General features: G+C 56.0%; 2 protein-coding genes and 1 non-coding gene across 4 annotated transcripts; all 3 read left to right on the plus strand.

The window, feature by feature from the left end:
* Nucleotides 1-1,584: 1,584 nt before the first annotated feature.
* On the plus strand, nt 1,585-10,640 carry ATN1 (atrophin 1). The gene is made up of 9 exons (XM_027653380.1): nt 1,585-1,771; nt 1,969-2,106; nt 2,485-2,598; nt 3,917-5,913; nt 6,131-6,353; nt 6,461-7,178; nt 8,375-8,518; nt 8,784-8,964; nt 9,506-10,640. The coding sequence occupies exons 1-9, from the start codon at nt 1,694-1,696 to the stop codon at nt 9,537-9,539; spliced, it is 3,627 nt and encodes a 1,208-aa protein (XP_027509181.1). The 5' UTR covers nt 1,585-1,693; the 3' UTR covers nt 9,540-10,640.
* A 283-nt stretch (nt 10,641-10,923) lies between these two features.
* CUNH12orf57 (chromosome unknown C12orf57 homolog) lies at nt 10,924-12,108 on the plus strand. Of its 2 annotated transcripts, none has more exons than XM_027653382.1 (3): nt 10,924-11,026; nt 11,535-11,711; nt 11,793-12,108. In XM_027653382.1, the coding sequence occupies exons 2-3, from the start codon at nt 11,588-11,590 to the stop codon at nt 11,939-11,941; spliced, it is 273 nt and encodes a 90-aa protein (XP_027509183.1). In that variant the 5' UTR covers nt 10,924-11,026; nt 11,535-11,587; the 3' UTR covers nt 11,942-12,108. The 2 variants fall into 2 exon arrangements, with proteins under 2 accessions (XP_027509183.1, XP_027509184.1); XM_027653383.1 differs by lacking the exon at nt 10,924-11,026 and adding an exon at nt 11,152-11,392.
* Nucleotides 11,164-11,224, plus strand: LOC113952044. Its single transcript, XR_003529359.1, has one exon. It is a non-coding gene; the product is annotated as a U7 small nuclear RNA (small nuclear RNA).
* Nucleotides 12,109-12,168: the final 60 nt, after the last annotated feature.

Raw genomic sequence — 12,168 nt, forward strand, 5'->3', positions numbered from 1 at the left:
TCATGGGCAGGGAGATGAGGGTGGTGGAAGACAGTGACCCTGGGGCCTCACAGGCCAGCAGCAGGGTTGCACAGGAGATCTGCTGTCTGGTGCTTTTTCTCTGATCTCTCCAAAACCCCTGAGGTTTCAGCTGCTGTCTCAGAGAAATGGAAGTCCGTCCAGATTGCTCTTGCACCGCTCGGCTGGAAGCTGAACTTTCCAAGTCTAAGACAGCCTTTGGGAGTCCCAAATCTGTAGTGTTCTTATTCACAAAACTTCTCTGTGCCTCCAGATCAGAGACTATAACCCAGTAGATGTGGCTCTTTTCTTCTGATGCGTTATCCACATGACACATTTGCTTGTCTTGTGAATTGTCCATTCTTAAGTCTGAGAATAGGAGCTCAAATGACAGGCTGGGGAAGGATAAAGTCTTTTTGGTTACATCTGTGCAGTGCAGTGCAGTGCAGATCTCAGGCGTGATGAAGTCAAGCAAACTTGCTTCAAGAGCAGCATCCCTGAATCATTTCAGTCCAGTTCCCAGGCTAACACAATCATGGTGCTTTCATACTCTAAAGTAGGAACTGTGTGGTATAACAGGGTGTTAAATATATACGGTGCTTTTGGACATGGCACAACGCTGTAAATTGGTTCAGAAATCTTCCCGCTGCTGCAAAATATAAGGATATGATGTACTCTGCATCTGTGGGCATGATTCCATTACACTGAGAAACATCCAGTGTATGGAGAAGGAGACCTTGGCAGGCACTCCAGGCTAAACAGAGACAGTTCTGTTTGCATCATGCAAAATCAAAGCTAAATGCATTTTCTTGCACCTGTTTGTGTACCTTGGGCATGGACCAGCCTAAGCAAGACTTCAGCAAAGGCCACTGGGGGCCCATGGCACAGGGCTGGCGAATGACAGCACATGGCGAGGTAACTTACTGTGCTAACAAGTGCAATGGGGGACTTAGTTTGTCATGAGGAACATTTTAAAGCACTTTCCTGTTATTTTTTCTAAGGAAGTGAAAATGCTAAAATTATTTCAGAAGACAGCGAACATCTTGATAACCATTCCTCCGTGTTACCTCCAAAGCATTATTGATGGGCCCTGAATCATAGAATCAGAGAACCACAGAATGGTTTGAGTTGAAAGGGACCTTAAAGATCACCTAGTTCCAACCCCTTTGCCATGGGGAGGGACACCTTCCACTGGACCAGGTTGGTCACAGCTCCATCTGGCCTGGCTTTGAACAGTTCGAGGGTTGGGGCATCTACAACTTCTCAGTGCAACCTGTTCCAGTGCCTCACCACCCTCACAGCAAAGAGTTTCTTCCTCAGATCTAATCTAAACCTGCCTTCTCTCAGTTTGAAGTCATTATAAAGGAATACCTCTCATTGCGTGGGTATCACTCCTAGAAACTGGAACTCAGGTATGGCAGTGGGCAAATCTTTTCCCCCACTGATGGAAAAGTTTACTGAGTTCTTGGTAAACATCCTTGCGTCTTTAAATAAGGAAACAATAATAATTTTGTCATATTTCTGTAGCAGAACACAAAAATGTGTTCTACAGTCCACTCAGTCTTTCTCCCCTCTCTTGTGCTTGTCTGCCTTTCAGGATCTTTTTGCGTGACTGGTGCAAGCCTCCCTTCCAGAAGAACTGCCCATCTCTGTCTCCTTGGGAACAGCCGAAGGGGGTGCAGAGTGACAAAAATTTATGTTTTCATCAAACCGGGCCAAGGAGAATGGGGGTCCCGCACCCAAAAGAATGAAGACACGACAGAACAAGGACTCAGTACGTGAGACAGGAGAGGGGGGTGGGATGCGAGAGCCAAGCTGGACCTGTGGATTGGGACTGAGACTCCCAGCAAGCTAATGGGCATGAGTTTGGCACAGTGGAGTGCCAGGGGTTCAGGGGCTTTGGGAGGCTGGGGACGAGGCAGGAGTGGAGGGAGATGCCATGCAGGACTGATACAGTGATCCTTCCCTTAGATGTCAATGCGGAGTGGACGGAAGAAAGAGACTCCAGGGCCCCGAGAGGAACTCAGGTCACGGGGTCGAGCTTCCCCCGGTGGCGTCAGCACCTCCAGCAGTGATGGCAAGGCTGAGAAATCTCGACAAGCAACAAAGGTATAAGCTAGCACGCAGGTGTGGTGTGGCCAAGGACTGCCCAGACTAGGTAGGATCCATTTGAGGATCCAGGAACACAGACCAGAAGGGATCCACCAGGGAACCCATGCTGGGTTAGCTCCCTAAAACGAACAGGATCCCTTTTTGCTCTTGTTCTCACCATTTTGCACTTCCTGCCATCTCCTAAGAACTGGTCCTTGGTCCCCCCATCCCCTTTTAGTGCTAATTTTTGCCATATCCTGGCTCCTTGTTGCTCTGCTAATGTTATCAACACACACGCCATGTGTGTCTCACGTGCTGCATTCTGTGAAGGTGTGGCAGGTTGGCAAATTGCCCCACGACCCTCCCATCTCCCTGTTCTCCTTTTCTTCTTTGCAGAAGGGACGAGTGGAGGAATCCTGCACCCCCAAGGGCAACAAGCAGGGCCGAACAGAAGAGATCTCAGAGAGTGAAGGGGAGGACACTAACGCTCCCAAAAAAACCAAAACCGAGGTGTGTTCTCACTGCTGTGATTGCTGGCATGCCCCAAGTCCAGGGCAAAGGAATCTCCTGTTTTCCTACCTGTGCTGCTCATGCCTGTCCAGCTTGAGGTTCCCACTGCTTGGGATCCCCAGCACCTTGTTTTGCACTGCAGCTCTTGCAATCTAAATGGCATCTGTCTGGCTACAAAAAATGCCACCAGGAGAGACAGCTGAGGAGACAGAGGCCCTCTGTCTGTTTTGCCTTGTCTGCAGGGGACTGCTGTGTTCTTGGAGCTGGGCACATGCCCTGCCTTTCCTAGGTTAGTGACCAGAGCTTGGCTCCATGCACAGCTGCTCATTGGGTTAGTCAGCCTCTTCCGATCCCCTAGCGCAGTGTGAAATGGAGGTGCTTAAGTTGTGATGGATTCCAGGTGACAGTCGTGCAAAACCTGCTCGTGCACACACAGAGTTGTGACAGGACTTTTCCGGAAGCCAACAGCATCAGCCTGGGTTGGTAGTTGGATGGTTGGAAGAAGACTCAGCTCTTGCGCTTCTCCATTCCTGTTCTGGGAACTGGCCTTAGAGGCCTGCAGACACTGGGATATTTGCTCACATTGTGAGGTCATTGTAGTTAAACCACTGTGATTACAACTTTGTAATTTCTCCACATGGGCACTCCATTCAGCTCAACAGTGATATTTTTTCAGTTTAGCCTCTCTTGTAAGCCCTGAGGCTCAAGAGTGGCACTTGTTAATTACCCAGGATGACTGCTTAATCACCAGTGCACATTGCCTGAGGTGAGAGTGGTGGGGAGGAGCAGGAATTGGGAAGCACAGGGGTAACTCCTGGAGGTAAGGAGTGGGACAGTGAGAGGAGTCTGGAGGGGATCTGATCTCGACCAGGGAGAGCTCTGCAGGGGCAAGAAGAGTGAGTCTGGGTCTGGGGTCTGTGCTGAGACCACTATGGTGTGTGCTGTTCTGTGCCACCTGCTGATATCATGCCCTGGCCAACAGCCCATCACTGGTGGTGGTGGTGGTGCAAGGACCGCTCATATCTGTTCATTCGTGACCTTTTTTGAAGCAGTTCCCTGGCCTCCCTTGCTGCCCCTTTACACAAGGTACTTCCTTCCCAAACGTGGGATGCTCATGAAGGATGTGAGAGCACTAGAGGGGAGGCAGGAGGACATGTTATTTATTCCTTGCCAGACAATGTCTCCTTTCCTCTGTGGGCTTTTCTAGGCCGGGGCTGGCAAGGAAGGACTGGAAAGCAAGTTTTCTGGGAACTTGAAATGTGTTAGGTGTGGTCTGGGAGGCTTCCTAATGTGTCTTTTCTCCTCCTTCCTGCTTCAGGAGTTGCCCTGCCCTCCATCCCCATCTGATGTTGACAGCCTTGATGGCCACAGCTTCAACGATGAGATGAGCAGTGACCCACGGGACATTGACCAGGATAACAGGAGCACCTCTCCCAGTGTCTACAGCCCTGGGAGTGTGGAGAATGACTCCGACTCCTCCTCTGTGCTGTCCCAGGGGCCGTCTCACTCCTACCACCACCCTCCGCTCTTCCCCCAGAGCCCACCGGTAGCTCCTCCTCCCGACAGCCTGGCCCGTCCACCAGAGCCCAGCTTTGGGCTCCCAGGGGAGGTGCACCCCCAAGGACCCCCAGCAGGAAGTTACCATTCCCAGCTGGAGGGCCAAGCCTCCCGCATTTTCCAGGCTCAAGCCCCACAGACACCCACCTCCTCCTCCTCTGCTGTTGCTGCCCCTTCTGTTCCCCCTTCCTCCTCATCCTCTTCCTCCTCTTCTTCCTCCTCCTCTTCCCACACTCCCCTTTACCCTTCAACCAATGTGGTCCAGGTTGGGACCAAAATTGCCAGTGGAGTGGGGGGGCTCCCAGCACCAGGGGGTCGCGAGCAGACCCTCAGCGCCAAGCACAATCCACCACCCACCACCCCAATCTCGCTGGCATCAGTAGGAGGGGGGCTCCCCCCTCAAAAGACGCCCCCAGCCAACCCTCCAGCTGCCCCCCCAGCTTCAGCCCCTTCCTTCCCTCACGTCTCTGCCAACCTGCCTCCCCCCCCAGCCCTGCGCCCCCTCAACAACACAGTGGCTGCCTCCAGCTCCCCGGGGATGGTGGGTCAGGGCCTGAGTGGCCACCTCCCCTCGCCCCACGGCATGGGGCAGGACAAGGCACCAGCCCTGGCCCCCTCCCGCTACCCCTATGCCCCACCGCCTCTGCCACCCTCCAGCTCCTCAGCTCAGTACCCCCAGCCCTCCCCGGGCCAGCCCCTGCCCAGTTACAGCGCTTCCTACGGGCACTCCTTTCCCCCACCCAATGGCCTCTCTGTCTCCAGCCAGCCCCCCAAGTACACCCAGCCCTCCCTGCCCTCGCAGCCTGTCTGGAGCCAGGGGCCACCCCCTTACAGCCGGCCCTTGGGCAATGCCAGCTCCCACCCTGCTGCCCCCTTCCCCGGCCAGTCCCCCCATCACCAGCAGCCGCCCCAGCAGCATCACCACAGCCATGGGAGCAGCGGGGGTGTCTCCCCGGCAGCTGCAGCTCCTCCCCAGCCCCCTGGCTACCCCCATGGCCTGGAGTCTAACAGCCATCACCCTTCCCATCCCACCTACGGGCTGCGCCTCTACCCTCCCCACAGCCAGGCTGCCTACAGCCAGGCTCCCTCGGCCACTGCGGCTGCAGCCCCCTCTTCCTCCTCCTCATCCTCCTCCTCTTCTTCTTCCTCATCCTCCTCTGCCACCTCTTCCCAAGGAAGCTACCCCAGCATGTGCTCTCACCCGCCGGGACAGAATCCTGCCACCTACACTTTCCCCCCTCCACCACCCCCCTCTCCTGCCCATGGCGCTGGCCCTCCGGTCACGTCCGCTGCCACCACCCTCTCCACTGTAATCGCCACCATGGCCTCCCCCTCTGCAGCCCCCTACAAGACAGTCTCACCTCCGGTACCCCCTTCAGCTGTGGCCCCATATGGGAAGCGTGCGGCCTCCCCTGTCCCCACCTTCCAGCCCCCAGCCCCCTACAAGCCAGGCTCACCCCCCACTTCCTCAGCTGCCCCTTTCCGGGCAGCCACCCCTCCTGGCTACCGGGTGGCCTCCTCCCCTGTGACGGGCGGCTACAAAGCCCCTTCACCTGCCCCTTCTGCCCCACCATCCTTGCCGGGGAGCATGACTGCCCCAGCCCCCCCACCGCCCCCACTCCCCCTCAGTGCTGCGCAGATCAAGCAGGAGCCATCGGAGGAGTACGAGCCCCCTGAGAGCCCCGTGCCTCCTGCTCGCAGCCCCTCGCCGCCCCCCAAGGTGGTGGATGTGCCAAGCCATGCCAGCCAGTCAGCCAGGTGAGGGGCAGCTGTGGGGGGTTCTCTGCAGGCTGGGTGTGATATAAGGGGCAGGGAACAGGAAATCACCCCAAGCCTGAGGTGCAGCTGCTCCCTTTTTGCCTTTTCCATGATACTTTTCACTTTCTCTCAGTGCCTTTCCCACAGTACCTATCCCTGTCCCCGTCCCTTCTCTCCAGCCCCTTCGACACTGACAGGCTTCATGTCTCACTCCCAGATTCAACAAACACCTGGACCGTGGCTTCAACTCCTGCTCCCGCACTGACCTGTACTTCGTGCCCCTTGATGGTTCCAAGCTGGCCAAGAAAAGGGCAGACTTGGTGGAGAAAGTGCGGCGAGAGGCTGAGCAGAAGGCGCGTGAAGAGAAGGAGCGGGAACGGGAACGGGAGCGGGAGAAGGAGCGAGAGCGGGAGAAGGAACGAGAGCTGGAGAGGAGTGTGGTAGGTCTGGGGGTCCCATGGCTGCAGCACAGCCAGGGTGGATGCTCTGGGCCCCCTCGGCCAGTCCCTGCTGGGACCCTGAAGCTGGTCTCTTTGCTCTTTTGCAGAAGATGGCCCAGGAGGGCCGTCCAGTCGAGTGCTCGTCCCTTGGGCCAGTTCCCCACCGCCCCTCCTTTGAGCAGGGAAGTGCTGTAGCCACTGTTCCCCCATACCTGGGCCCTGACACCCCGGCTCTGCGCACCTTGAGTGAATACGCACGGCCCCATGTCATGTCCCCCAGCAACCGCAACCACCCCTTCTACGTGCCACTGGGGGCAGTCGACCCAGGCTTGCTGGGGTACAACGTGCCAGCCATCTACAGCAGCGATCCAGCGACGCGGGAGCGGGAGCTGAGGGAACGGGAGGCCCGCGAACGAGACCTGAGGGACCGGGACCTGCGTGAACGTCTCAAGCCTGGCTTTGAAGTCAAACCAGCTGAGTTGGAGCAGCTCCATGCTGTGCCGGCTGCTGCCATGGATCCGTTCCCACGCCATGGCGGGCTGAGTCTGCAAACAGCCCCTGGCCTTCATCCCGCTTTTCCTTTCCACCCAGGGCTGGGCCACTTGGAGCGGGAGAGGCTGGCGCTGGCAGCTGGCCCCACCCTTCGTCCCGACATGTCCTATGCTGAGCGCTTGGCGGCTGAACGCCAGCACGCCGAGCGGGTGGCTGCTCTCAGCAATGACCCTCTGGCCCGGCTGCAGATGCTCAATGTGACACCTCATCATCATCAGCATTCCCACATCCACTCCCACCTCCATCTCCACCAGCAGGATGCCATACATGCGGGTAAGGACCCTGTGGTGGTGGTGCACAAAGCCCTACTGTCTATTCTAATGTGTCCTCCTTATGCTCCCTCCCTCTGTCCCTGGGGAAGCCCAAAAGCTGCTGACACTAGACTTTGAGGTCACAGATCTTCAGCCAGAAGAGCCCAACATCGTGGTTGTTATTCCTTGCCCTCACTCCCATCCCACCAAAGGCACTGACACTGCTGTTTAGTGGCAAGCAGAATTGTTTGCACCATGTCCTTTCATTCTGGATCCCTGAGGACGCAGTATAAGTGCTGGGATCCATCCCACTGGCTGCCAGGCTGCTATTGCCGGGAACTTCATCCCTCACATTGGACTCTGCAGAGGGAATAGAAGCCTTGCTAGAACAGTTTTGACAGTGTCCTTAGGACTAATGAAATGTTGGTTATCAGGTTTGCTGCTATAGCTCTTGCTGCAGGTAGTGGGATGGGATGGGATGGGATGGGATGGGATTGGATGGGAGAAGGAACTGGAGGCTGCTGTTCTTCAGAATTGAGTTGTGGTCCCTTCCATTTCCACATCCTACAGGAAAGCAAAGTAAAAAGTTAAGGGATGAAAATCTCAGGGAAGTAAAGCCCAAGCTACAGTACAGTAAGAAAAAAGTGTTGTGCCTGCTCAGGTGCTGCGAGCAGTCAGTGGGATCTGGTAGCAGAGTGGCAGACGCTGGCTCTAAGCAGCCACAGCTGCTCAGAGGTGGCACCAAGTACAAATGAATGTCCATTCCCCCGTTCTCCATAGCTGGGCATCTCTAGCCAGCACTCTGGCAGTGAGTCCAGACCACTGGAAAGTGCATCTGTCCTGGATAAGACCAGGAAACAGAAGCATCCAATACAAGTACACACATGAATGACTGCCAGGGTGGCAGATAAGCATGATACAGGGTGCAGACCTGATTGCAGAGCAGGTCCTTGCAGAATTGACTTTTAAGAAGCAGTACTTCCCCCTGAGGAGTGTGGGAACAGAGCTCTACCTGACTGGTTCAGGTGAAACTCAATGCAGGCAAAAAGAGTTAACACTCAGAAGAACGTGGTATTGTGTTGTTTAGCTGTGAAGTGATTCCATCCCTAACATACTCCAGCCTTCTCTCCATGTCTGTTTTGTGAAGCCTTGCACCTTTCTTCATGTTAGCTTTTACAAAGCATGGGACAATTATCTTGTGTTATCTGTTGTTCCCAGCCTCAGCCTCTGTTCACCCTCTTATTGACCCACTTGCCTCGGGATCGCACCTCACCCGGATACCATACCCAGCTGGAACCATCCCCAACCCTCTCCTGCCTCACCCTCTTCATGAGAATGAAGTGCTTCGCCACCAGCTTTTTGGTAAGGGTGCTCACAGGTTCTGCTGGTCTCCTCCTGAGAGATCAACAGAGCTCTGACAGGCAGGGGCATCAGGAGGGGTCACAGGACCAAACAGGTCTGTCAAACAGAGCTTCAGCATGGTGTAGGACAGGACCACTCTATCAGGGGATGGGCAGGTCCTCCATGTGGGCAGGGCAGGGAATGGGAGTGCAGCAGTCTTGACTGAGCTGTGGGGCCATGGATGGAGCTGTTTCATCAACTTGTTTCTTCTCTGTTTCGGGTGCAGCTGCACCCTACAGGGACCTGCCGGGCTCCCTCTCCGCGCCCATGTCAGCAGCACACCAGCTGCAGGCCATGCACGCGCAGTCGGCTGAGCTGCAGCGCCTGGCCCTGGAGCAGCAGCAGTGGCTTCACGCCCATCACCCCCTGCACGGCGTGCCGCTCCCGACGCAGGAGGATTACTACAGGTGCGTGGGCCTGCTCTCACCTCACACATACGCCTCCAGGCCCAGCCTGGGGCTGGTGGAGGTGGTGGGCACAAGGAAGCATTGCTCCTGAGATGGGTGACTGCCTGAACCCACACCTGGGAGCAGGGATGCCTTGCCTTGCCATGGGGAACAGCTGTGGGCTGGCCACAGGAAGGTCATTCTTGGCAAGTGGCTATTCACTGGCTAATCTCAGCTCCTCACCTCTGGAAGGGGAAAGAACTTTACGTGTTTCACACATGCTAAATGCGGTTATGACTAACCAACAGCCCTGCCAAAATACAAAACATTTGCAAGGGCTTGATGCTTTTGCCAAGATAAGGCTTTCACATGTACGTGGGGAGGCACACTGGGAAAGAAAGAGGTGCAGTGCTGTACCTTCAGTAGCATCTCCTACTTCAAGGATTTGCCAAACTTTGCAAGCCGGCAGTGTCATGTGGGTCTAGACTAACAGAGGCAGGGGGACGTAATAAATTGTCTTTTCCCTTTTCACAACCACCTCATTCCCTCTTCTTTATCCTAGCCACCTGAAGAAGGAAAGTGACAAACCCCTTTAAATGGACTTCTGCTGTCAACATGGCATCATCATGTCTTTCTCTTAAGAGGAACAATCAATCAACCGAATCCTGATGAAGGGGAAGCTGCAAAGTGACACATCCTGATCCCACCATGCAGTAAGAGTACAAGAGAAGACGGACAAAAAGTACAGGGTGGCATCCTGGGAACAGAAAGTGGAGGAGAGAAAATGGGGAGGGACTGAAACACCACTAACGGACATGAAACAATCGGTACGTGATTTCAGCTGAGCTCTGAAGAAAAGAGAATCAGCATTGCACAGAGCTCAGAAAGACAAAGACTGACATGAATTCAGGGTGGCAGCAGCTCCATCCTTTATTTTGGGGTAACACTTGCATTAAATAAAAAGTGCAGAGCATTGCAGGACTTCATGTACAGGATGGTGCTGCCTTTTCTACTTCTGTGAGGAGGAGGTGCAGCCAAGAAGTAACTCCAAACCCAACAGAGCCTTTTTTCAAGATGCCTCCTCAACACCCCACCCCCCTTCAAGTGTAAGATACTGCTTAGCGATACAGAAAAGCAACGTGGAACTTTTTCAGATTAGCCAGAGCAGCTTCCCATTCTCCGACATCCCTTCCGACGCAAACAAAGTGTTACAGGACCCCTTCCTAAGTGGCCACTCCTGCCTACGGAGGGTCTGGGGTCTGGTCCCAGCCATCGGGGTGCAAAGCACCGCAAGACTGTTTGCTGGATAGTGGCTGTGCTTTCCTGTGGCTGATGGGAATGGGCACGGCCACGAGGTGCAAAGCACCAGGAGACTGTTTTCAAGACTGCGATCACCACCGCGACCCCTCTGAGCTCCACGGGGAGAGATGATGTGGCTGAGCAGTGACACTGAGTCCTGGGACTTTTAAGAGGGCGGCTGCCCCTTTCCCCTCACCCATCCTAATTGATGTACTTTAACTCATGCACATCCTATTAGACGTGGCAGTTTTATGTAGCAACTTGTGACTCCCTTGCCCCTGCGTGCGTGTTCTGATTTCACAGTTGTATCTCTCGATTGGTCCCCCATATATATATATATATATTTACTTAACCATTAAAAGGAAAACCAACCAACAACACAGCTATGGAAAAAAAAAGCAAAACCAAACACCCAAACTACGTTCCCCTTGCACTCCCGCGCACCGACACACATTCTAATAATTTATATATATAAATATATATATGAAGCTCTTACAAAAGGACAAAAAAAAAGGACAAAAAAAACCCTTCCAGAAACAGGACTCCGGTGTGTTCATTTCTTTTCACTGGGGCCATGAGGGGAAGGGCACTAACACAAGCTTTCTCGGTGAAAATAGGGAAGGGCTGGGACCGGGGAAAGCCGCGGAGGAGCCGGTGGGCAGGAGCCACGCCCCCTTCGCCTGGAGGGGCGGGGCTTGCGCACCGCAGCGCCAATGGGAAGGTGCCGATTTGCATACGGCCCGACCGGCGCGGCCGGGCTCGTTTGTCGGCGGCGGCCGCCGATGTGAGCGCGGGGAGGGGCGGACGGGGGTGGCGAGGCCGGGGAACCTCGGAGGGAACAATCTAGGGAAAGAAGGCTTCTCGCCCTAACGACGGGGCGGGTCGGCCAGGAGTGGAGCCCCGCCGTGGAGTCATTTCCGGCAGTGATTTCAGCTCTTTTAGAATTTGTCCAGCAGGTTTCCCGCTCTCGTGGGAAGCCGCCACACCCACCGGTGCAATGGCAGAGAGGGGCGGGGATGCGCAGGCGCGGACGGGGGTGATATCGTTGTCCGCCGGCGCGGGTCCGGATCCGCGGCCGCCCCGCCGCGCCCCATGGCGGCGTCCGCGCAGCCCGCGGGCCCGGCAGCGCTCAGCGCCGAGCAGGCGAAGGGTGAGCGCGCCAGGGTTGCTCCATTTCCCCATCTCCATCCCCGCACCTCCCCATCTCCCGGGCGGCTGAGTGCCCGCGTCCCGCGGCGGTGAGTACGGGGGGATGATAGATGGCTGAGTGTCCGTGTCTCCGTGTCCTGCAGCGGTGCTGGCGGAGGTGATCAAGGCGTTCGGGGCGCCCGAAAACGCGCAGCGCATGGAGGAGGCTCGGGACAACGCCTGCAACGACATGGGCAAGATGCTGCAGTTCCTGCTGCCTGTGGCCACCCAGATCCAGCAGGACGTGATCAAGGCCTACGGCTTCAGCAGCGATGGCGAAGGTGGGTTGTGCCCCCGCCGGGCGGGGAGCTCTGGGCCCGCCGGGGCAGCGAGGGCCCCCTGCCCACCCCCTCTCCTTGCAGGGGTCCTGAAGTTCGCCCGGCTGATCAAGTCCTACGAGTCGCAGGACCCGGAGATCGCCAGCATGTCGGGCAAGCTCAAGGCCATGTTCCTGCCGCCCATGACGCTGCCGCCGCACGGGGCCGGGACTGGCGGAGTTGCAGCTTCCTGAGCCCGCGGAACATTCCCGCTGCTCCGGCTGGTGCCTTCCTTCCCGAGGTGCAGGTCCTGTCAGCCCTGGGAATGGAGCACTTGAACAAGGGAGATGCTGACCTGGAGGGAATGGGACGCTTCGTGCCCTCTCGTGTGTCCGCTCGTGAATAAAACGTGTGTTGAAAATACCCGTGTTCTATGAATGACCATGAGCTCAGCGGTGCTCCCCAGGCACAGGTGCTGCTC

This window comes from Corapipo altera, unplaced genomic scaffold (genome assembly GCF_003945725.1).
Source record: "Corapipo altera isolate COAL_440 unplaced genomic scaffold, ASM394572v1 61, whole genome shotgun sequence".
NCBI classification, from domain to species: Eukaryota; Metazoa; Chordata; class Aves; order Passeriformes; family Pipridae; genus Corapipo; species Corapipo altera.